The sequence below is a fragment of the Emiliania huxleyi genome (assembly GCF_000372725.1).
Source record: "Emiliania huxleyi CCMP1516 chromosome Unknown EMIHUscaffold_131, whole genome shotgun sequence".
Classification (NCBI taxonomy): Eukaryota; Haptophyta; order Isochrysidales; family Noelaerhabdaceae; genus Emiliania; species Emiliania huxleyi.
This window is the reverse complement of record NW_005201277.1, coordinates 159,133-181,343: the sequence shown is the minus strand read 5'-3', so window position 1 is coordinate 181,343 and position 22,211 is coordinate 159,133. Positions and strand designations below refer to the sequence as shown.

General features: G+C 65.7%; 8 protein-coding genes across 8 annotated transcripts; 4 read left to right on the top strand and 4 right to left on the bottom strand.

Annotated features, from left to right (window-relative positions):
- Positions 1–74: 74 nt before the first annotated feature.
- On the top strand, positions 75–1,181 carry EMIHUDRAFT_362439 (hypothetical protein; the record flags this gene model as incomplete). The annotated part of the gene is given in 4 exon segments (XM_005788879.1): positions 75–277; positions 291–649; positions 663–1,084; positions 1,106–1,181. Coding segments are annotated over 2 exon segments (451 nt in total), but the record flags the coding sequence as incomplete, so codon positions are not given.
- Positions 1,182–1,760: 579 nt separating this feature from the next.
- Positions 1,761–3,672, bottom strand: EMIHUDRAFT_110167 (hypothetical protein; the record flags this gene model as incomplete). Its single annotated transcript, XM_005788878.1, has 5 exons — positions 1,761–1,961; positions 2,438–2,458; positions 2,508–2,585; positions 2,693–2,775; positions 3,279–3,672. The coding sequence occupies 5 exons, from the start codon at positions 3,670–3,672 to the stop codon at positions 1,761–1,763; spliced, it is 777 nt and encodes a 258-aa protein (XP_005788935.1).
- Positions 3,673–5,807: 2,135 nt separating this feature from the next.
- On the top strand, positions 5,808–6,491 carry EMIHUDRAFT_45054 (hypothetical protein; the record flags this gene model as incomplete). Its single annotated transcript, XM_005788877.1, has 1 exon — positions 5,808–6,491. A coding segment is annotated over one exon (684 nt), but the record flags the coding sequence as incomplete, so codon positions are not given.
- A 3,430-nt stretch (positions 6,492–9,921) lies between these two features.
- On the top strand, positions 9,922–10,143 carry EMIHUDRAFT_59796 (hypothetical protein; the record flags this gene model as incomplete). Its single annotated transcript, XM_005788876.1, has 1 exon — positions 9,922–10,143. A coding segment is annotated over one exon (222 nt), but the record flags the coding sequence as incomplete, so codon positions are not given.
- A 3,405-nt stretch (positions 10,144–13,548) lies between these two features.
- EMIHUDRAFT_423293 (hypothetical protein) lies at positions 13,549–14,287 on the top strand. Its single transcript, XM_005788875.1, has one exon. It carries the CDS (start codon positions 13,732–13,734, stop codon positions 14,224–14,226), a length of 495 nt encoding a protein of 164 aa, XP_005788932.1. The 5' UTR covers positions 13,549–13,731; the 3' UTR covers positions 14,227–14,287.
- A 16-nt stretch (positions 14,288–14,303) lies between these two features.
- Positions 14,304–15,621, bottom strand: EMIHUDRAFT_313411 (Hsp104; the record flags this gene model as incomplete). The annotated part of the gene is made up of 4 exons (XM_005788874.1): positions 14,304–14,798; positions 14,988–15,128; positions 15,167–15,436; positions 15,496–15,621. 4 exons carry the CDS (start codon positions 15,619–15,621, stop codon positions 14,304–14,306), a joined length of 1,032 nt encoding a protein of 343 aa, XP_005788931.1.
- A 275-nt stretch (positions 15,622–15,896) lies between these two features.
- EMIHUDRAFT_70705 (hypothetical protein) lies at positions 15,897–16,904 on the bottom strand (the record flags this gene model as incomplete). Its single annotated transcript, XM_005788873.1, has 1 exon — positions 15,897–16,904. One exon carries the CDS (start codon positions 16,902–16,904, stop codon positions 15,897–15,899), a length of 1,008 nt encoding a protein of 335 aa, XP_005788930.1.
- A 3,057-nt stretch (positions 16,905–19,961) lies between these two features.
- EMIHUDRAFT_226259 (hypothetical protein) lies at positions 19,962–21,167 on the bottom strand (the record flags this gene model as incomplete). The annotated part of the gene is made up of 1 exon (XM_005788872.1): positions 19,962–21,167. One exon carries the CDS (start codon positions 21,165–21,167, stop codon positions 19,962–19,964), a length of 1,206 nt encoding a protein of 401 aa, XP_005788929.1.
- Positions 21,168–22,211: the final 1,044 nt, after the last annotated feature.

Below are 22,211 nucleotides of genomic sequence, written 5' to 3'. Positions count from 1 at the left end.
AAAAAGCAAGCCGGGCCGGACCTACGACTCGTGGGTGCGTCCGAGGACCTTCGAGGAGAAGCTGGAGCGGTACGAGAAGAAGCTGGAGCTGTGGCGCAGGCTCGGCGGCGGCGACCTGGAGCCGGTCCTCGCGAGCGGCGCCGTCGCCCTCCTTGACGCGCACTGGATCATCGTCCACGCCGAGGCGGGCGGCGTCCTCACCCATCGCCAGGCGCTGCCCAAAGAGGCCTTTCTCTCCCTCGCCGACCTCGTCGAGGCGTTCGCCTACCTTGAGTATCACGGGGCTCACCTTCCCATCGCCGCGCTCTCCTACCCATGGCTGACCAAGGACCACCCCGACCCGATCGGAGCCAACCTGTCCCGCGTCGCAAGGGCGCTCAAGGCTCTGCTCAGCGATCCGTACATATCGCGGCTCGGCGTCTTTTGGGACTTCGGCTCGCTGCACCAGCACCCCGACCCGGCCAACGACGTCATGCGCACCGAGGAGGAGAACGCGCTCTTCAAGCAGGGGCTGGGCTGCCTCGGCACGCTCTACTCCCACCCTAAAACGACCGTGCTGCGGCTGACCTCCTTCCCAGACGGCCACAAGGCGGAGGACCAGGCCGAGGGCACCAACGTGGCCAAGTACTTTGACCGCGGCTGGTGCTTCGTCGAGAACAGCTGGGCGAGCCTGACCAAGAACTGGACCCTCTCGCTCGACCTCGGCAAGATGCGCGCCGGCGTGGAGTACGACTACGACAGCCTCCGAGACGACTGCGTCAAGAGCGGCGGCCGGCGCCCCCCGCTGCTGCCGTCTGCGTTCGCGGCGGAGCTGGAGAAGAAGAGCTTCACCAACGGCAAGGACGACAAGCCGCTGGTGAAGGGGCTGTACGAGGGCGCCTTCGAGGAGCAGTTTGGCAAGGCGACCGAGCTGTTCTACATCGAACTCGGCTGGGGCGACGCGGAAGCGGCGCAGCTGGCGGAGGTCCTCGCGAGCGGGGCAGCGCCGCGGCTCGAGAAGCTGTATCTCTTGCAGAACGAGATTGGCGATGAGGGCTGCAAGGCGCTGGCCGCCGCCCTCAAGGAGGGGGCAGCGCCGCGGCTCGAGGAGCTCGCTCTCTTCCAAAACAAGATTGGCGACGAGGGCTGCAAGGCGCTGGCCGCCGCCCTCAAGGAGGGGGCCGCCCCGAGCTTGAAGGCGCGAGACGCCCCCCCTCGCCACACGCCCCTCCCCCGCCCAATGCCCATCGCACCTCCCCTCGCGTGCAGGAGCTGGTCGTGGACAATGAGAAGCAGCCAGAGCTGGTGGCCGTGTGCAAGGAGCGCGGCATCCCGCTCACTTCCAGCTTCTAGGCTGGTCTACTGAGCCAAGCCGCGGCACCTTTTGGCACGTCTCGGGCCGGCGGGGGCGCAAAGTACCGTGTCGCGTGTGGGAGGGGAGGGGGGGGGGGCAGGGGTGGTGAAGAAGCCCCGTGGCCTGACACCCTGTGCCACCAGCTGGAGTCCTGCAGAGGCAGTGGTGGTGGGTGGGTGGGTGTGGGGGGGGGGGGGCGCTGACCTGTATCCGCCGCATGCGCCTCGCAGACTCGCAATCCGCAGGGACCCGGGTCACACGAGCGGGAGTCCCAAGACGCGCCCCCGGACCTGAGACCACGCGCACGCCGCCGCAGACCTCGGGTGACAAGGGTGACAACTTTTTTGACGCCGTGTACTTAGCGTCCAAAATATATAGTATTTTTTCACGACGAGCACAGTAAGCACGCGGCCTGGATCTTCATCCGTCATCGCAGCGACGCGCTCACGGCGAGGCCGAACGCGTCCACCCTCGCCTGTCCCGCGACGGCGGCCCCCACCCCAAGCAGCGCGCGCACGACGCCCAAGTACGTGGAGCGCTCGAGGCCGTCGGCGACGAGACGCAGGTTGATCCGGTCGTCTCGTAGCAGCTCGTCGACGAGCGGGCCGAAGGTCTTCTCCACCTCGTCCTTGGAACGATGGGGCAGCGTCGCGACGTCTCGGGCGCGTCTCGGGAGTGACGCAAGGGGTGCCTCGGGAGTGTCTCGGAGGCGTCTCTCGGAAGTGTCTCGGAAGTGTCTCGGGAGTGTCCTTGAAGTGTGTCTCCGAAGTGCCTCGGGGGTGTCTCGGGTGTGTCTCGGAGGCGTCCCCTCGCCTCATCCCACGCCGCGGGCGGCTCGCTTGCCGGAGAACGCACGGCCGACTCGTCGAGGGAACCCTCCACGCTCAGCCTGCGCTGAGAGTACGCCGACACATCAGGGCGGGAGTACGGCCTTGTGCAGCGCGTTCAGAGCTCCGCGTGGGTACGAGGGGTGCGTACCAACTACAGCGCAAGACAGGCCGAGTACAGCTGAACACGTGTCGGCTCAGCGCGGGTTGTGGAGACAGGAATGCGCCATTCGGCTTCTAGGACAGTCAGCCTCAATGTGAGGCCCAGCAGACTCACCGAGGTGGAGAGGAGCATGTCCTAGAAGACACTTCCGAGACACTTCCGAGACACTTCCCAGCAGACTCACCGAGGTGGAGAGGAGCATGTCCGAGAGCAGCCGCAGCGCGAAACGCACGACGTTGGCGTAGAGGACGCGGTCCAGCACCTTGTTGAGCACTCGGAAGTGTCTCGGAAGTGTCTCGGAAGTGTCTCGGAAGTGTCTCGGAAGTGTCGAGGAAGTGTCTCGGAAGTGTCGAGGACGCGGTCGAGCACCTTGTCCAGCACGGGCTGCCGCGCCGCCGCCTGCGCCGCCACCGCCTCGAGCATAGCGGCGTCGCGCGCAGTTACTTCTCTACCTCATTCATCAAGATAGCCGGTTTATGGCGTCCAATCATGACTTCGCTCTCGCCTCGAGCACAGAGCTGCCGAGCGCGAGGTCGGGGTCGCGGACCGGCCTGGGCAAGGGAGGCGGGGCAGACGGTGAACGAGCTAGCGTGCGGGGGGAGCGGCAGTGTGCAAAGTGCCTTGCCGTTCTCAACGGAGTCGCTTAGGCGGCTCTCGTGGTGTACCGGTGTGTGTGCCAGTCCGCGCCAGTCCGCGCCCTCGTCGTGCCGGTGTGCTGTGAGGGAGGCGTGTCATTTGAGAACTCTTCTCTGAGGTCGGACTGCCGGCTTCGCATTCGCCTTCCTGGGACCCAGTGCTGCCTTCTGGCTGTCGACGCTGTCTCTCCCTTCTCGACTGTCTGTGCATGTGCGATCTTGGGCCCGGGGTTGTGTGTTTTTGTGCTTTTGTGCGGCTGTGCTTTTGTGTGAGGAGAGAGGCGTGGAGAGGAGAGGCCACCGGCACCGGCTCTGCTCACTCGGCTCGAGGCGGACGCGCAGCACGCGGCCGAGCAGCACGCTCTCGTCCAGCGCGCCTAGCCCGATCGAGAGCGAGCGCAGCACCACCCGCACGACCAATCCGTACATCCGCCGCTCGACCTTGTCAGGGATGAGCGGGTGGTTGATGGCGGCGTCGGCGGCGAGGACCGAGTCGACGTAGGCGAGGACGTCCTCCTCCGCGACAATCTGGGGACGGCTCCCGGCGACATCCTCGCCGCGGGCCACAGCTGCGCCCGTCAGGCGAGGCGCAAGTGTGCGGCCACCCGACACGGCCGCCGCCGCAACACGCGGCGACGAGAGTAGCAGCGGCGCACGCGCGGGCGACAGCGCCGCGGTGAAGGCGCGGCACGCGAGAAGCGCCGCAAGAAGCATATATACACGTGTGTGTGTGTGTTGTATGCGGGCAGGGTTCCAACTTTTTGCGGGGTATGGTACTGGTGCAGTGGCGACCGGTGGCTGTCTGGAGCTCGTGTGAGCTGGTCCGACGCGTGGCCGAGCCGAGAGGACCAGCGAGCGACCACATTATGAGGGTACCAAGCGAACCAGTTTAGACCATGAGGGCGCAACTTGAGAATCGTGCTTTGTGTTGGGTTGTTTCGTGTTGGGTAGGGTTGTGCAAGGGTTGGGTTGTTCCGCGTGAGGTTGGGTCGTCGGCGCGAAGGGTGAGGTCTCGACCGCCGCCGCTCACGCCAGCGGACGGCCACTGCCGGTGTTTTTGGCTTCGCCACCGTCCAAGGCGTGCGCCATGCGCTCGCCGGCATCGAGCGAGCAACGTGATCGACCGAGCGGCTTGCTGTGTGGCCGCCTTCTTGTGGCTCTCGTCGAGAGCGTTTTGCGTCCCGGCGGGTGGGAGAATGTGTGTCGTCTGAAGTGTCACTGTGTGCGTCACATCGATGTGGATAACAAGCACGGTCGATCCGTCAAAGCGATACACTCGTTCCTATCACGCTGGAAGGCTTGCACGGAGCTCTGTGCCGGCACACAGAAGAGCCGTTCACCTCATCGCATCCTCCCGGGCCAGCGTGGGGTTCCGCGAGGTCGACCTTGTACCCCTCGTTGTACTGCCGGGTGAGCTCTGGTTTCTCCTTGTCACCGTGCACGACCGGCGCGTTGGCCGGGGCGCGCATCGCGTCCGCCCAGGCGGCGAGGACGCCGTCGTGGGGCCGCCGGTGGTGGGCCTTGTTGTAAAGGTAGTCGCCAAAGAAATCGACTGGCATGCCCCGCTCGAGCGCGACCCGAAGGGTGGGAAGCGCCACGGAGAGCCAAAGGCCGAGCTTCCGCTGGAGCTCGTCCTGGAGGGCGTCGGAGGAGAGGGCGGTGGCGTACGTGCCGTCGACACGGACATCGAGGGCTTTGCCGGCGAAAGGCGTTGAGGCGGAGACGAAGCGCGAGGCTTCGCGGTTGTTGACGGCGCTGTCTCCGAGGGACGGGTTGTTCTTGACGTGCACGTCCCGCGCCTTGACGAGCTCCTGGTGCGCGAACCAGTCCTTGTGATTCTTGATGGCAGCGAGCGCCCGCGGCCGCGGGTACGTGGATTTGCAAGTGCCATTGAGAATCGCGTCGGTAGCTGGAAGGGACTCGGGCTCGGGGAGCGGGACGCTCTTGGGGTAGAACTCAGTCAGGTAGCCGCCGCGGACGGTGTGGTACTTGGTTTTGTCGCGGGCGGCGCGCTTCTCGCACACCTCCTTCCAGTCCGAGAGGGCGTACTCGTAGGTGGCGATGGCTGCGGCGATGGTGGGGTACTTGGACGCACCTCCCTCGTCGAGGGCGAAGTCGGGGTTGTGGGCGTTGTTTGTTTTGCGTGTGTGTGTGTGTGTGTGTGTGTGTGTGTGTGTGTGTGTGTGTGTGTGTATGTGAGTGTGTGTGTGTGTTTAATTTATTAAATGAACTCGGGGGCACAGGACGCGGTACAAACGTGTGTGTGTATGTGAGTGTGTGTGTACCGACTACGCGAGATCCAATATGACCCGAGATGACCCGACATGACCCGAGGTTACCCGAGATAACCCGAGATAACCCGCGATTACCCGAGACTACCCGAGATCACTAATGATGTGTCGGGGCAGGCAACCCGAATACACGAGTTCGATATTACCCGAGATCACCCGAGATTCCCCTTCTGGGTCGTCCAAAAAGTAAGAAAAATTGCAGGCTGGTCGACCGCAATAACATGAGACGTCGCGGGCGTTCCTTGGGCTCCTCACGCCGCTCTCATGGGCTCCTCCGGGTCGAAGTTAGCTAGGCCACAGCGGAGTGCGGCGATAGAGTCCGAAGTCAGTGCATCACACATTTCAAGTGCGAACGCTAAGGGCCTTCAGAGCAGCGAGAGAGCCGAGGAGATCGTGTCGAAGCCGGCGCCGCATCCGCTCGGGGCTGGCACCGCTTCGGCTCCTGTGCTCCGCGCCGATGCACCGCCCGAGGCCTATTCGCAGCGAGCACCAGAGCTCGACGCAACGCAGTCACCGCACGTCAAGTCGCGAAGCCAGGAGAACAGCTCCTACCCGCAGCGGCAGGCGGTGGAGGACGGCGAGGTGCGGTGGGAGGTGCCTTTCGCTGGCTACTCGCCGACTGAGTGGACCGACGATGCCGTATTCGCCAATAGCCGCGAGCTGCACACCGGCGACAGGTGGGCCGACCCGCCTCGTGTCAGCCGCGCCAAGCTGGCCGACCGCAAGACGTATGCCTTTGATGGACAGACTGAGGCGGTGGGCAAGGCGCTGCTCTTCGACGGCGACCGACCGCTCAACCCGATGGGGCGCACCGGCCTGTGCGGCCGCGGGCTGCTCGGCAAGTGGGGGCCAAACCACGCCGCCGACCCAATCGTCACACGGTACGACGACGCCGGGCGGCTGCAGGTGATTGTGATCCAGCGGTGCGACACCAAGCAGTGGGCGCTGCCAGGCGGCATGGTGGACGAGGGGGAGTCGCTCTCAGATGCGGTCAAGCGCGAGTTTAAGGAGGAGGCGGGCAACCTCGAGGGCGAGGCGAAGGAGCTCTTCGAGAAGCAGATGAAGGAGCTCTTCGCCGGCGGCCGCCAAGTCTACCGCGGCTACACCGACGACCCGCGAAACACCGACAACGCCTGGACCGAGACGACTGCCGTCCACTTCCATTGCTCAAAGGAGCTCGGAAACAAGCTGCGTCTCGCCTCGGGCGACGATGCGCAGGCGGTCAAGTGGCTGCACGTGGACGAGCAAGGCAGGGCGTCGCAGGCGTGGCGTGAGCTGTACGGAGGCCACCGCAGTCTCATCGAGCGGGCGGCACGGCGGCTCGAGCTCTTTGAGTGGCTCGAGGGAAGCGGTGCGGCGCACGACTCGGGTTGGAGCGTGCTCGGCTGGCTGCGCTCCCTCAACCTCCTTGACATCGTCGGCGAGGCGCTGCAGGACCCGTCCGGCGACGACCCCTTTGCATACCTGTGCTCGCTGTCGCGCGAGAGGCTCGACGGCATGCTGCAGGCAGCGCAGTTGGGCGGGCTGGCGACGCCCATCTGGAAGGCCCTCGAGGAGCTGCGCGGCCAGAAGGCGGCGACGGGCGCGGAGCTCAACGACAAGTTCAAGCAGGAGGCTTCCTTTGAGATGAGCTACGGCAACGTCGATCTCTTCTACGGAGGTGCAGCGCTCATGTGCTTGTGCCCTGTACCTCTCGTCTCGCTCCACCCGCCCTTGTGCGCGTGCAGGCCTCGAGGGACTCATCGGGCCGCCGCGCATGGTCAACAAGTCGCTGCTCAAGGGAATGCAGGAGGAGCACTGCTTGCGCGACCGGTCGCACGTCGCCTTCACCTCCTCCAACGGCATGACCACCACGCCGGCCGGCGAGTGGGAGTTTGTCGCGGAGCCCAACTCGGCTCGCGTCTATGCGGAGCGCGAGGGCTTTCGCGAGGAGCGCCCGTCGCTGTGCCGCAAGCCCGTGCCGTACGAGGAGCTGCTCGAGATGATGCAGACCAAGAACGAGGAGCTCAAGACGCACGGCCACACGGCCCTCGTCGAGGAGGAGGTCGTCGCCGGCCGGCTGTACACGGGGCCATGCTACGAGCTCTACAACGCGGTGCTCCGCGCCAAGAGCGGCAACCCTCGCCTCGAGCAGAAGCAAAAGGATCTCAACGGCGACAACGACTTCCCGACGACCATCCACGGCATCAACTCGTGCGTGATCAAGCTGAGCAAGCTCACCAAGGCGACCAAGGTGTACCGCGGATTCTCGTCCGCCAAGCTCCCGCCGTCCTTCTGGGAGCCGAATTCTTTCGGCACGTGCGGCGGCGTCGAGTTCGCCTTCGCCTCAACGACCACCACCGAGTCGCAGGCTATGCAGTACGCGCAGGGCGCCGCTTCGACCATCTTCGAGATGCAGATGGGCATGGTCGACCGCGGCGCAGACATCGCGTGGCTGTCACAGTACCCGCACGAGAAGGAGGTGCTGCTGCCGCCGCTCACCGGCATCGAGGCGCTCGGCACGCGCGTGGAGGGCGGCACCCTCGTCGTCGACGCGCGGCTCAGTCTTAACCTCCTCGCGCTCACGCTGGACCAGGTCGTGTCGAAGCGGCGTAAGGTGGTGCAGGACATGAGCGAGCAGCTTCAGCTTGGGCTGACCAACAAGATGACCAACCAGACGAGCGTGGAGCAGGGGTGGGACGGCTTCTTTCAGTCGACGGGCACGACGCGCGAGGACGTTGCGCGCTTCCTCCAGGCCTGGCTAGACTCAGTTTCGTCACGCGAGGCCACGTTCTACAACGACGATGCCGCGCTCGGCGGCGCGATTGACAGCGCGGTGCTTGCGTCGAGTTGCGTTGAGGACTGGCCGCAGCAGCTCAAGGCGTTGTGCGAGGCGGAGCCGCGCTTGTTGGAGTCGGAGGAGCTAAACTTGGGCGCGAAGGCCAAGGGACGCGGCTCCGGGCTAGCGGCGCTGCTCTTTGCCTCAGCTTCACGGCTGGCGACGTTGGATGTAGAAGATGCTCGGCTAGGCCCGCGCGAGGGCGAACGGATTGCTGGCGCGCTGAAGTCGCTCGCGGTGCTCAAGATCAACACGGTGCTATCCGAGTTGAGCCTCGACGGGTTCAAGCTCAATCTGTCGCAGCTACGTGGCATTGAGCCGGTGACGTCCCTCGACCTTTCCCGCAAGGGCCTCGGCGTCGCCTCCGGCATCGTGATCGCGTCGTTGCTTGAGGACAACCCGACCCTGACCAGCCTGTCCCTCTCCGGAAACGAACTGGGAGACCGCGGCGCTTCAGCGATAGCAAACGCCCTCGAGGTCAACACGTCGCTGGAGGTGATTGACCTCCGCAACAACAAGATCAGCACAGAGGGGGCCACTTCGATCGCCAAGGCCCTCGCCGCCAATGAGACGTTGGCCACTCTGACCCTCTCCGAGAACGACATCAGCGACTCCGGTGTCGTTGCAATCGCCAAGGCGCTGGCGAGCAACTGCACCTTGACCAGCCTCGACTTGCGCTACATAGACATCGGTCCTAACGGTGCCGCTGCCATCTGCGAGGCGCTCGCGATCAAGACTAAGACGAGTCTGACAGACTTGAAGCTCGACGATTCGAACTTCAACCTGTTGCAGCTCCGCAATGACGCGCCGACCCTCGCGGAGATTCTCGACCTCTCTAACAGGGGCTTTGGCGTCGCCTCGGGCATGGTGATCGCGTTGCTATTGAAAGGCAATGTGGCGGCCGGCGTCAATCTGCTTGAGAATAAAATCGGCACTGCGGCGGCCGAGAAGCTTACCGTCCTCTTCGAGCAGCACCAGACTCTGCAAACGCTCTGCGGGTTTCAGCCCGGCCAGTCGGAGGCCGATCTCTCAGGGTCGGAGCTCAGACCGGCCGACGGCATCCTCATCGCCGCCGATCTTCGTTTCAACCGTTCGCTGCTTAACCTACGCCTCGGCGGCAACGAGCTCGCCGACGAGGGCGCCGCTGCTCTCGCCGAGGCGCTCAAGTGCAACAAGATGCTGGCCACTCTCGACCTCAGCGGCAATGAGCTTGGCCCCAACGGCGCCGCCGCATTCGCCAGGGCTCTCGCCGTGAACTCTACTTTGTCCTACCTCGACGTGAGCTCCAACTCGATCACCGATTCGGGCATGCGAAACATTGGCGCGTCGCTCCTCAGCAGCAGCGCGAGCAAGCTGGGAGCCCTCAAGTGCGATGCCTTTGATTTGCCTGCGGGTGCTCAGTCCCTCGTCGTCAAGTCCAACCCGATTGGCCCGGCGGCTGCAACCCTGCTCGCCGGCGTTCTGAAGCTCAGCCAGACGCTGACCACCCTCGACCTCTCCTCCAGTGGCATTTGCCAGGTGACCGACTACGTCGACGCAACTAAGGGTGAGCGCTCCGTCTGCCTCTTCGACTTGAAGAGAGGCATCGAAGAGCAGGCGATCCTCGCGACGCTTGGCAGCTTTGGGCGGATCGAGACTTGCGAGCTGCACATAGCTCCTGCGATCGTTCGCTTCGCCACGCGCGAAGCGGCGCTTGCGGCCGTGGCGGCTGGCGCAGAGCAGCTGTGCAAGGGCATCGGCATGCTGTTCTCGGGTGAGTCGAAGGAGGTCGGGGCCGAGGTGGTCTACCAGGACCGCAATTTGATTGTGTTTGAGGCGAAGGACTTCACTGAGAAAAAAGTAGTCAGCGGCCGCGTCTTCCTGGGCAACCTCCCGTGGTCGGTCACCGATGAGCAGATCAAGGAGGTTTTTGCCAAGTGCGGCGAGATCACGAAGATCGAGTGGCTCACGCACGCGGACTCTGGCAATATCGAGGGCTCCGGCTACCTCCAGTTCGCCTCCGCCCACGCCGCGGACGCGGCCACCGAGCTCAACGGCAACGACCTCGACGGCCGGTCGATGAAGGTTGAGGTTGCAAGGAAGGACGTTGTCGTGACCAAACTAAAACTGGTCGACGCCACTGGCGTGCTTGCGATTGCCAAGGGCCTCGCAGCCAGCCGCTCGCTGATCACGGTCAACCTCCTCGGCAACAGCATTCCCCTCGTGGTGGCTCAGCAGCTCGTGGCTGTCTTCAAGCAGCACCAGACTCTGCAAACGCTCTGCGGGTTTCGGTCCGGGGAGGTTGACTTGCCCGACCAGAGCCTTAGCCAGGAGGACAGCATGCTCCTTGCCGCCGATCTCAGCTCCAGCACCAGCATCAAGACAGTGTACGCGGGCGACATTGCACTCAAGCTGCCGCTTGGCGTCCACTCCGATGAGCGCGTCGCGCAACTGGTTGAGTTGACGCTGCGGTTGAAGGGAGAGACTGTCGATGAGCAGGACCGCCTGATGGCAAGTGCGCACGAGATACTTCCGGGAGCAGAGCTCTTCCGGAAGAGGAAGGAGGCCGATGCAGGTACAGAGCAGCAGGCAGAGCCAGCCGTGAACCACTCGACGCAGCGAGCGGGTGCAAATAAGCACGACAGCCCTGTCGAGGTGGTCGATATCGGGCGCGGTGGCTGCTTTGGTGGCTGCTTCGGAGGTGCCTGTAGCTCCAAACATCAGCCGTCGGTGGGCCCAAGGTCGCCGTCGCCGCGCAAATCGGTCACCTTCGATGGCAAAAGCCGCGACGGCTCTCTCGCAAGCGTGAGCGTCCCTGACGCGTCGCCAGACCTCCACGGCAAGGTCTCCCTCTCCAAGCACCGCTCCTTCGAGCGTCCCTCTCCACGACGCGTCGCTCCCGTCAAGTTCGCCGCGCGCGTCTCGATGCCGAGGGCCTTTGTGGTCGACGCCGGCTCGCGGCACACCGAGGTTTTCGCGTACGACCAGGGACCAGACGGCATGCCGGTGATCCTCCACAGCGCCAAGCTGCGGCGCGACGACAAGAGCTTCATGACACTGGGCGACGCCATCAACGACGGCGGCGATGAGACCTTTGAACTCTTCTTCAAGCTGCTCTCTGATACGCTCGCCGACTTCGACGCCGACCTGGAGCGGGGCATCTTCATCGGCGCCACCGGCGGCGTGCGCAAGATTCGGGACAGCGACGAGGGCGCGCGCAAGGTTGACCAGTTCGCGCGCTTCTGCCGATGCGAGCACCCGAATGTCACCTTCCGCGTCGTCGAGGGCCTCGACGAGGTGCGGTGGGAGTGGACGGCGGCGAAGGCGCTCTTCCATGCGGCCTTTGAGGACGCGGGGCATGACGGCGGCGTGCAGCTGCTCGCCGGCGGCGGCTCGTCGGTGCAGGTGGGCATCCGCGGCATGTCAACCGCCGAGGGCGGGGTGTCTCCCGTCTCTATGCCGCTCAGCGTGGGCGAGGTGCAGGACGCTTTCAAGGCGGACGCGGCAGCAGCAGCCGGAGAGTGGCCGTCGCTCGAGCGGTCGCGGCAGAGCCTCGAGCGCGTGGTCGACGCCAGCTGGCCGCACTTGCGTGCCCACGTGCCGATACGCGGCGGGGTGCTGGCCATATCCGGCTTTGCGGACATCGCTCAGCTCGGCTTCTCGGAGCGGTGGATCTCGGTGGAGGAGCTCACGCCGCTGGTGGACAAGACGCTCGACGAGCTGCTGAAGCAGAAGGGCGCCGGCTGGGACAGGGCCGTCGAGAAGTGGGGCAAGCACCGGTTCTGGGCAGAGTTCCCAGAACGCCTCTGGTCGATCGGCGCGGCCGGCCTGCTCCGCCTCTCCGTCCTGCTCACCCGCCCCGGCCTCTTCCGCCCTTCGGCGCGGCTCTATTTCGCCAACACGCCGCCGCCGCCGCCCGAGGGCACGGCGCCACGGCCCAAGCTGACTTGGCCTCTGGGGAAGTACCTCTCCGACGTGCAGCTCTGCGAAGCGCGCGAGCAGGTGCTTGCGGCGGGGAGTTCGCTCCTCGCAGCGCGCACGCGAGTGGCGGAGCTCACTCCGCCGGGCAACCCGACCAGCCGCACTGGCTACTTGCGCTCGCTGCGAGACTGCGTTGGGCCGCCTCCGGACGATTGCATGGAGAAGTGGCGGGAGGAGTGGGTGAAGCTGCGGACCGAGGAGTACTTGCGTTCTGACGACCTGGCGGACAAGGACAAGGGCACCGAGGAGTATGTGAGGGAAAACAAGTCCCTCGACAGCGTGCTCAAAAAGTTTGCTCGCGGGATCAAGGAGAGCGTCGATAGCGGCATGGATCCGAAGCACGCGGAGATCTATTACGCCCTGCAGTCGGTGAGGGGCTCGCTGGCAGCCGCGATGCGGGAGGGCCGGAAGGACTACGTCTGCTCCACGTACGCCCTCTCCGAGGCTCTCAGCTCTGAGTACGACCTGCAGAAGAAATTTGCGCTTCCGCCGTCGCTGTACAAGAACCTCGAGGGCAAGTTTGGGCTGGCGTCGGACTACTCGCAGTGGAGCAGCATCCGCACGCCCGACGAGGCGGGCGTCCGAGGGCTCGTCTCCGAGGTGATGGTCATGGTGCGCGCGCCCCGCACCCCACACCCGGGCTGCTGAGCATCTCCGCGCAGCCCGCATCTCAGCGCTCTCCATCCCCCACCTCAGGCAAACGACCGCCTCGACTGCTTTAGCGAGGAGGGCTTCATGGTCTTTGACGACGGGGGCTTGAAGCCTGTCAGCGGTCCCATTGTCTGCTTCGAGGCGGCGGCGAGCGACGACCACGGCGACCACGCACCAATCGTCATCAAGAAGACGATCGCGCCCACCGCATCGAAGGGCGGCGGGGCGTTGAAGCCGACTTCCCGGAAGCAGACTTCGGGGGCCTTCCCGCCCAACACGCTGTTCCGACTCAAGGAGACCAAGCGCGCCGGCAGCTGGCTCGCGCCAGACGGCGTGACGAGGCCGAAGGTCGACCTTCTCGTCGTCACGGCGACCTTTAGGGCGCCGAAGCGGCTTGGCGGCTCGAGCGGCTCCGGAGGCGGCAAGATGGCGGAGCTGCCCGTCTCTTTGCAGTACGCGTCGTCGCGCAAGGCGTTTGTCAAGGGCCTCGACGACATCATCGAGCGGCCGCTGCTCACGCTCGAGCAGGAGTTTATGCGAGACTACTCCTGGACGGACTTCAAGGACGTCATGTACACGCTGCGCGAGGAGTGGGAGTACGTCAACGGGGAAGCCGTCCCCGCCGCTGACAAGACGCGCGGCACGCGCGACGAGAAAAACGGCGGCATGTCCGTGGTGCAGTTTTGCGATCGCATGAACGCGCGCATTGCAGAGCGGCGCGAGAAGCTGAAGCAGATAAGCCCGGACACGCCGATGCCGAGCGAGGCCAACGCCTTCCTGACGCGCGAGGAGGTGCTCGCGGTGCGGCTGTACACTGGCCCAGCCTACCAGCCCATAAACCGCTTCCTGCGCGAGATCGGCAACAATTCCGGCGGCTTCCGCCGGCTCATTGCGACGCACCCGGCGGCGACCTTCACCGCCACTGTGGCGCACCTCTGCCGCGCCATCCGCAAGCTCTCCGCCATCACGCTGCCAGAGGAGGCGGAAAAGCCTCTCTACCGTGGCGTGCGCGGCGAGCTGCCATACTCGTTTTGGGTGCGGGGCGAGCTCGGCATGGTCTGTGCCACGGACACCGCCTTCATGTCCACTTCCCGCAACCGCGCGACGCCTTTGATGTACATGGACGAGAATGGCCCGAACGTGCTGTGGAGCCTCCGCCCGTCATGCGAGGGAGACACGGGCTTCCACCACGGCGCCGACATCTCGCTGCTCTCGCAGTTTGCCGGCGAGGAGGAGGTGCTCTTCCCGCCGTGCACCATGCTGCAGGTTCTCGAGCAGAAGGACTCGCCTGCAGTGACAGCAGAAGACAAAAAGGCGGCATGGAAGGCCACAAAGCAAAAGACCAACTCGCGTTTCTCGACCGAAGCGGTGCTAGCGGGCGCCCCGTCCGGCAGCGGCGGAAAGCCGGGGCCATCCAGAGCCAAGGCGAGCTCCACGGAGGAGCTTGCCAACCAGCTGCGCGAGTACAAGGAGGAGTCTGTGGAGGGCAAGCCGAATAAGCCAAAGGTGGTGTATTACGAGATCCGGGTCATGCCGACGTTTGTATGAAGATTTAGTTGCAGTTGGATGTTTTGCCTTTTTGATGTTTTTAGTTGAAACACATAAAGTATCAGGCACACCTACGGCTACGCTGCCGACTCCGGCCCCTCGTCCCAGTCGACCCCCGTGTCCTCTGGCGGAAGCGGCGCACCCGGAGCCAGCAATCGGATGCGCACAGCGGCGGCCATGTCGCTCGGCGGCACCGCCGCGGCGGCGCCGCCGGCGCCAAACAGCCCCGTGGCGAAAGGCACGCCCGGCAGCGGCGGCACGATGGAGGGCTGCGCCGCGCCGCCGCCCGCGCCCGCGCCGGTGTCCTTCGTGTCGACGAGGACGGTCGCGCCGTCCTGCGCCTCCTGGTCTCCGATCAGCAGCCGGGAGAGCGGGTCGAGCAGGTGGTGGCGGATGGCGCGCCGCACCGGCCGCGCGCCGTACGCCGGGTCGTACCCGGCCTCCGCCAGCCGGAGCAGGGCGTCCGGGGAGAGGCGCAGGCGGACACCGCGCGCAGAGAGGCGCTCCCGCAGCTGCACCTCGACAGCGCAGATGGCGGCGATGCGCTCGCGGGTGAGCCGCTCGAAGAGGACCTGCTCGCGGCGCCGCCGGTGAGCAGGCCGCCGGGGGGAGGGGGGGAGGGGGGGCGAAGCCGGAACTCGACGGCGAACCCTCTCGGCCCCCCCTCGCGCCGCGTCTCGGCTACGGGGCCCACAACCTCGGCTACGGGGCTCACAATCTCGGCTACGGGGCCCACAATCTCGTCGAGCCGGTTGACGAACCCGGGCGGGAAGGCGTCCGCGATCGCCTTGAGCACTTCGGGCCGCGCCTTGGAGGAGGCGGCCCCCTCCGGCAGCGACGCGAGCTGCCTCTGCGCCCAAATTGGACGTCATGATGATGATCGTGTTGCGGAAGTCGACCGTCTGCCCTGCGAGTCGGTGAGGCGGCCCTCGTCGAGGACCTGCAGCAGCAGCGTCGCAACCTCGCGGTGCGCCTTCTCGAACTCGTCGAGGAGCAGCACCGAGTACGGCCGCCGCCGCACCGCCTCGGTCAGCTGGCCGCCCTCGTCGTACCCGACGTAGCCGGGCGGCGCGCCGACGAGGCGAGAGACGGCGTGCTTCTCGCTGAACTCGGACATGTCGAGCCGCGTGACCGCGTCGGCCGAGTCGAAGAGGAACCTTGCAGAGGCGCGTCTTGCCCACGCCGGTCGGCCCGACCAGCATGAAGGTGCCTGCGCAGGCAAGGCTCCGGGAGGGCTCGCGGCAGGCAGAGCGAGCCGGTCGGCCACACCAGCAGGGGCGCGCCGAGCGGGCGCTCGGACGACTGCAGCCCCGCGCGCGAGACTCGCACCGCGTTCGACACGACGGCGAGCGCCTCGTCCTGCCCGATGACGGACCGCGCGAGCGTCGCCTCCATCTGCAGCAGCTTCTCCCGCTCGCCTGCAGCACACCGCCTCCGCCTCGGGACCACGCGCACGCCGCCACTCCCCGCGCCGCCCTCTGGCTGCGCGCGCCCGCAACAAGCCTCGCCGCAGGGATGTCAGTCTGCTGTCTGCATGGAGCGGTCGTGCTGCGCAGGCCCGGCCGTCTGGCTGAAGGAAGCAGCAGCTGGCGGGTCTCGTACACGCTCCTCCTCAGGACTAACAGGAGGAGGAGCTCCAGCCGCAGCGCCGGCGGTTTCAATCACGCCTGTCACTCTACAAGCAGCCCAAAATCGCCCTCGAACTCCTCGAGGTCGCGCTGGCGCGCCGCGCCGTCCGGGCCGTAAGAGCCGAGCCTGGTCTGGGCCCGCTCTAGCCAGCCGTAGAGGAGGGGGCGGCAGCGTTTGTAGGCCAGAACAAAAGCCACCGCCTCGTACCAGCGCTGCAGGTCGCGCATTCTCTTGGGAGGGAGGCGGAGGACGGTGGTCTCAGGTTCGAAAGCCTCGTCGCCGATCGTGGCGGTGTCTGGCACGGTGACGCGGGTCAGGGAGGAGCAGCCGCAGAAGGCGTAGCCGCCGATGGAGGTGAGGCTGGCGGTGAAGGTGACGGAGGAGAGGGCGGAGCAGCGGGAGAAGGCGAAGATGCCGATGGAGGTGAGGCCGGCGGGGAAGGTGACGGAGCCGAGGGCCTCGCAGCCGTTGAAGGCGCTGTTGCCGATGGAGGTGAGGCCAGCGGGGAAGGTGACGGAGGAGAGGGCGGAGCAGCCGTATAAGGCGCCGTGGTCGATGGATGTAAGGCCGGCGGGGAAGGTGACGGAGGAGAGGGCCTCGCAGCTGTTGAAGGCGTACATGCCGATGGAGGTGAGGCCGGCGGGGAGGGTGACGGAGACGAGGGAGGAGCAGAAGGCGAAGGCGCAGATGCCGATGGAGGTGAGGCCGGCGGGGAAGGCGGCGGAGACGAGGGCGGAGCAGCCCTCGAAGGCGTTGCGGCCGATGGAGGTGAGGGTGGCGGGGAAGGTGACGGAGGAGAGGGCGGAGCAGTCGCGGAAGGCGAAGTCGCTGATGGAGGTGAGGCTGGCAGGGAGGTCTATGGAGATGAAGGAGGAACAGCTGTAAAAGGCCTGGTTGCCGATGGAGACGAGGCTGGCGGGGAGGTCGATGGAGACGAGCGAGGAGCAGCCCTCGAAGGCGCCGCTGCCGATGGAGGCGAGGCTGCGCGGGAAGGCGACCGAGACGAGAGAGGTGCGGCCGCGAAACGCCCCGTCCGGCAAGTGCGTCATGCCTTCGGGCAGCACCGCGTGCCCATCGGCGATGACGACCTGCCAGCGACCAAGGTCCAAAGTCTCGGAGCCGGGAGGCGGCGCGGCGCCGCTTGGCGGCGGCGCAGAGGGCGTCGAGGCGGGCACCATCGTGAACAAAGAATTTGGCATGCGTTTTACCAGGTATAAAAGAGAAGGGCGGAAAAAAGAAAAGGCGAAGTTTTGACACCGGCGTGGTCGTCGCGCGACGGCGAAGACGGGGCAGGCAAAAAAAAATCGCGGCGCGGCCGTCGGTTGGGCGCCTGGTAAAACGACCGCACTTGAAACATGGGGCACGGTAATGGATGGGATAGGTAGAGCGGTTTAGTGGTCCGAAGGAATCAAGGCAGCTATGGTGGCAAGAAAAGGAATGCAGCGAGAAGCGGCGAGAGACTGCGAAGAGAGATAGGAAGAGGCAGACTCCCTAGGGTGGGCGACGGCTAGCGCACCACACACCTCTCCTTAAAATCCCTGTGTGGTGGCGGCGTGCCGTCCTCCCATCCCTCCCTTGGGTTGTCTGTTTTCTTTCTTTCTTTCTTTAAGAAAAGGAAAAAAAAGAACGGCGCCGCAGGCGCCGGCCGGGAGGCCGGGAAGAGATGGGAAGGGGAAAGGAAGGAACAGGGAGGAAGAAGGAAGGTCTAGATAACCAGTCGGAGCCCCGCGGCGGCGAGATGCGCGGTTGCGCGCTCCGGGTCGCTTGCGATGGATTACCAGCTCACCACCTCGCCTTCTCTGTCGCTCTCCTGGCCTAGCCCATCAGTAGCAACCCTGAGCTGTCCCAGACCGCACTTATCTCGGGTCTTCAAGCTCGCACCGGCTCGTGATGCTCCGGTGTAGGGCTCGAGAGCACTCCCGGTGGCCGGTGACCCCGTGCCGAGCGATTGCGAGGGCTTTCCGGAGGTCAATATCGGCGCCACCGACCGTGAAATGTCCCGACCCACAGCCCTCATGCACCAGACGCATGGATGCAGTAATACTATGTAGGCCTTCTCTCCCAGGGTTTTGAGCAATAGCCGCCAAAGGTGCTTTTTGGCAGTTGGCCAAAGTACAGGTTTCGATCCGGGCCACCGCAAATTTTGATCAGCAAATTTCGAGGGGCGGCCGCAAATTTTGAGGTAGATTTTGATTGTCAAAACGTGTCCGTCGTGGCACAGGATAGAGCATATAGGCGGCGAACACCCAGGTGCGCAGGGACATCGCGACTCTGCCCGCTCGCTCGACCCTTTTGGCTTTTGCCGCGAGAGGGCGCCGGCCGCGTGTAAGAGGTGGCTGGCGGCCTGGCGCCCTGAGGCGGCATTTGGTGGGGTCAGCGTGCGGTGCTGAGTCTTACTCGTCGGCGCTGGGGCCAGATCCCAGCGCAGAACTCTGCAACACTGGCATACAAACACAAGAAGACTAACCCTAACCCTAACCCTAACCCTAACCCTAACCCTAACCCTACGTCAGCGTGCGGGGCTGAGTCTCAGTCGTCGGCGCTGTGGGGCCAGATCCCAGCGCAGACCCCTGCAACGCTGGCATATACAGACACAACAAGACTAACCCTGACCCTAACCCTAACCCTAACCCAAACCCTCTAACCCTAATAACCCTAACCTAACCCACCCCCCAACTCCACACCGCAAATTTGAAAGATATTGTTGAAAATCAGGCCCGGCCGCAAATTTCTTCAAAATTTTCGCAAGCCGAGCAATCTGGGAGCCAAACTCCCTGGGCGCCCGGCCGGCCCTGCGGCGCCGCCCTAGTGAGTGAGTGCTCGCCGACCCTCCCGCACTAAAGTTCTCAAACCGACCAAGTCAAGCGAAATCCGGCCCATCGACCTCACGGCCCGGCTGGGGCTTGGAGCCACCCACCCACCCCACCGACCTCACGGCCCGGCTGAGGCTTGGCACCACCCACCCACCCCCACCCACCTCACGCACGGCCCACCCGGCTGATGAGTGAGGCGAGGAAACCCACCCACACCGACCGACCCATCCCCACCACCCAACCAACCCTCCGGCCACGGGAGACACAAGCAAGGTAGCAAAGCACCCAGCCTCGCGCGCGCGCCTCGGCTAGGGTTAGGGTTAGGGTTAGGGTTAGGGTTAGGGTTAGGGTTAGGGTTAGGGTTAGGGTTAGGGTCAGAGAGTTCAAGCCGTTGTGCAGCTCCTAAGAACGGGCCGCTTCGGGTCGGAATGGAGGAACCAGGCAGCGGTCCGTTGACGCGAGCTCTCGGTGAATGCTCCGAGTTCTTCGGGTTAGGGTTAGGGTTAGGGTTAGGGTTAGGGTTGTTAGGGTTAGGGTTAGGGTTACAGGGTTAGGGGTAGCTTGTTGTCGTCGCGCCGATAAGACAGAGACACGGGCAGCAGTGAGCAGACGCGACCCAATCGACGCACCAGAGCATGGTTGGGCGTGTGAGCCGCCATCTTGGACCGTGTGGTGAGGCGAGTATTTGCAACCGGGAGCTCGCCGCCGCCCCTATGCCGCCGCCGCCGCCCTCCCGAGGCCAGATAATAGCCCAAGTCGAAGAGTGCGCCCCGCCCTCGGTATCTGGGTGGCAGGCAGGACTAGAGAGGCACGCCAGAGCACGGCCGGGGGCGCGAGCCGCCATCTTGGACTGTGAGGCGAGTATTTGCCACCGGGAGCTCGCCGCCGCCTCTACGCCGCCGCCGCCGCCCTCCCGAGGCCAGATAATAGCCCAAGTCGAAGAGTGCGCCCCCCGCCCTCGGTATCTGGGTGGCAGGCGGTGGACTAGACAGGCACGCCAGAGCACGGCCGGGGGCGCGAGCCGCCATCTTGGACCGTGAGGCGAGTATTTGCAACCGGGAGCTCGCCGCCGCCTCTACGCCGCCGCCGCCGCCCTCCCGAGGCCAGATAATAGCCCAAGTCGAAGAGTGCGCCCAGCTCTCGGTATCTGGGTGGCAGGCGGGACTAGAGAGGCATGCTGGTGCACGGCTGGGGGCGCGAGCCGCCTCCCGCCATCTTGGACTTTTCTTCGAGAGTCCGTGTGTTGGCTGTTGTTTGTTTGTTTTCTTTCAACGTAAAATCTCTAAAAAAAGCTCAGGACGACCTAACCCACGGTCGAGCAAGGGCAGAGCGGCGCGGCAGCGGCCGGCCGCTCGTGCGCTGCTCAGCAATCCCCGCAGCGCCCAACGCCACCCTGGCCTCCTTGGCCCACGCCACCGCCTGGCGCAGCGCTGGCCCGATGCACCGGCAGCGGCCCTGCCCTTTCGCACACGGCGACGTGCCATTTCGTGACACGACCTCCTGCTCGTAGCAGTTCATCGCGTTGTAGAGACAGCCCACGTCGCGCCTTTGGTCTCTGCCGCACTGCGCCTCGGCGAGCCCGCTCCTCTCGCCTGGCGGCCGCAGGCTGCAGAGCTGCAGCCTGCGCAGGCGAATGGAGGCCGCAACCGAGGCGAAGGGGCCGAGCCAGGCGGCCGCCCACGGCGTCACCTCGACGAAGACGGCGGCGGGCGAGAGTTGCGGGATGTGGACCAGGTGGGCGCCGTGCGGTGAGATGAGCACATCCGCCTCGCCGAACCTGCGCGCCTGGGGGGCGGGACTAGGCGCGCCGTCAGCGCGTTGGCGCGGGAGGCGAGGGGCGGAACGGGCGTCTCGTGCCTGATCGCAGAGCGAGTCCGGCCGATCCGGCAGGTAGACCACCTCGAGGGGAGCGTCAGCCACGCCCGCCGAGAGCAGAGCGACGGGAAGCTGCGACCGCAGGGCGGCGACGGTTGCGTTGGAGAGGCGGCGTCCTCCCGCGTGCGGACCGGGCAGCCGGCACTGGTTCTTTGACCCTCCTCCGCTGCGAGGCCGGTCGAGGACGCGCACGCGGAGCGGTGCGGAAGGAGGCCGCGAAGCGATGCCGCACTTGCTCCAGACGAGGCGGCGCAGCGCGCCCGCTTGATGCACGTCCATCCCTCGCGTTGACGGCCGGAAGGACTTGGTCGTGAGGCAGCCTCGCGGGCCGTCGGCTGGTCCAAAGTGAAGCCGCGTGCTCGGAAAGGCGAGTGCGAGCAGCTCGCGGGTGAGGGGCAGCGCATCAAACTGCCACCAGATTGATTCCGGCGCCGATCCGGCAGCCATGCTCGCTGCGAGCAAAGGATACGTCAGCTCAAGCGTTTGGTGCCCAACATTGATGACGAAGCGCTGGTTGGACGTCGCACGCGGGAGACACCGCCCGCCGCCGTACGGGCATGGCACCGTCCAGCACTGGCCAGGCAGGTATGGCAGGCGCTCAAGGTACGGGTGTGGCCGCCCCATCGAGCAGCACGAGGCCGCGCCGCGCTGCCACGCCACGCGGGAAACGGCGTGGCCCACCCCTTTCTGTCAGGCTTGTCCAGGTGCCTCACCGTGGGCGGGGTGGGGTGCGCCCCAAGCAAGCCCACAGGCCCACGGCCTAGGAAGGGGCAACCAGTATGTGGTGTGATTTCGAGGAAAACTCGGTTGCGAGCTCGCGGCGCCCCGTTTTCGGGCTCCGGGGGCGCGGGGTGGGCACCGTAGGCGGCGGGCGGACGGGCGGGCCGGGCGGCGGTCTGGGCCGGCGGTGGGGCGCGTAAAACCATGCAAAACGCGTATGTGGTGCGGGCAAAAGTGCGCCGTTTTCTGCGCCGGATCCGGCCGCACTTCTGCGCCGGTGCCGGCGCAGATCTGCGCCGGCGCCGGCGCAGATCTGCGCCGCCAAACGGCGCACTTTGCGCCGCCGGCGCACTCTGCGCCGCCGGCGCACTCTGCGCCGGCCGGCGCAGATGTGCGCCGCCGGCGCAGATTTGGGGCCCCACACGCTCAACCCAGACGCTCATGAGTCTCTCGCTGGCCGATCTGCAGCGCCTCTCTGCGCGGCAAAAAGCCATCCGACCAACCCAACCACGCGGGCACCCCTCCTGGAGCCCTCCGCCACCGCCGCCGCCGCCGTCGCCGCCGCCGCCGACGCCGCCGCCGACGCCGCAGCAGCCGCCGCCGCCGCAGCAGCCGCCGCCTCCCGCCCAAGGGGCGGAGAGGCCCGCGGGTGCCTCCACCGCGGCACCGCTGTCTAGTGAGGGGTGTACCACGACGCTAGCGTGTACGTCCCTGTGTCTCCGTGAGAGACGAGAGAGCTCTGCCGTCCATCGTCCATGACGCATAAGGCATATATGGCATGTTTTGCGAGTATATGGGACAAAAGCGTCGAAAATGTCCCAAAAAAGCGTGTCTCGAGTTTGTGGCAGCCCCACAGCCGGCGCGCGCTGCCAGGAAGCACCGCTCGCGTGTCGGCCGCACTCCCTGGCACCCAGGGAGTGCGGCCGACCGACCAGACCGAGTAGGCTC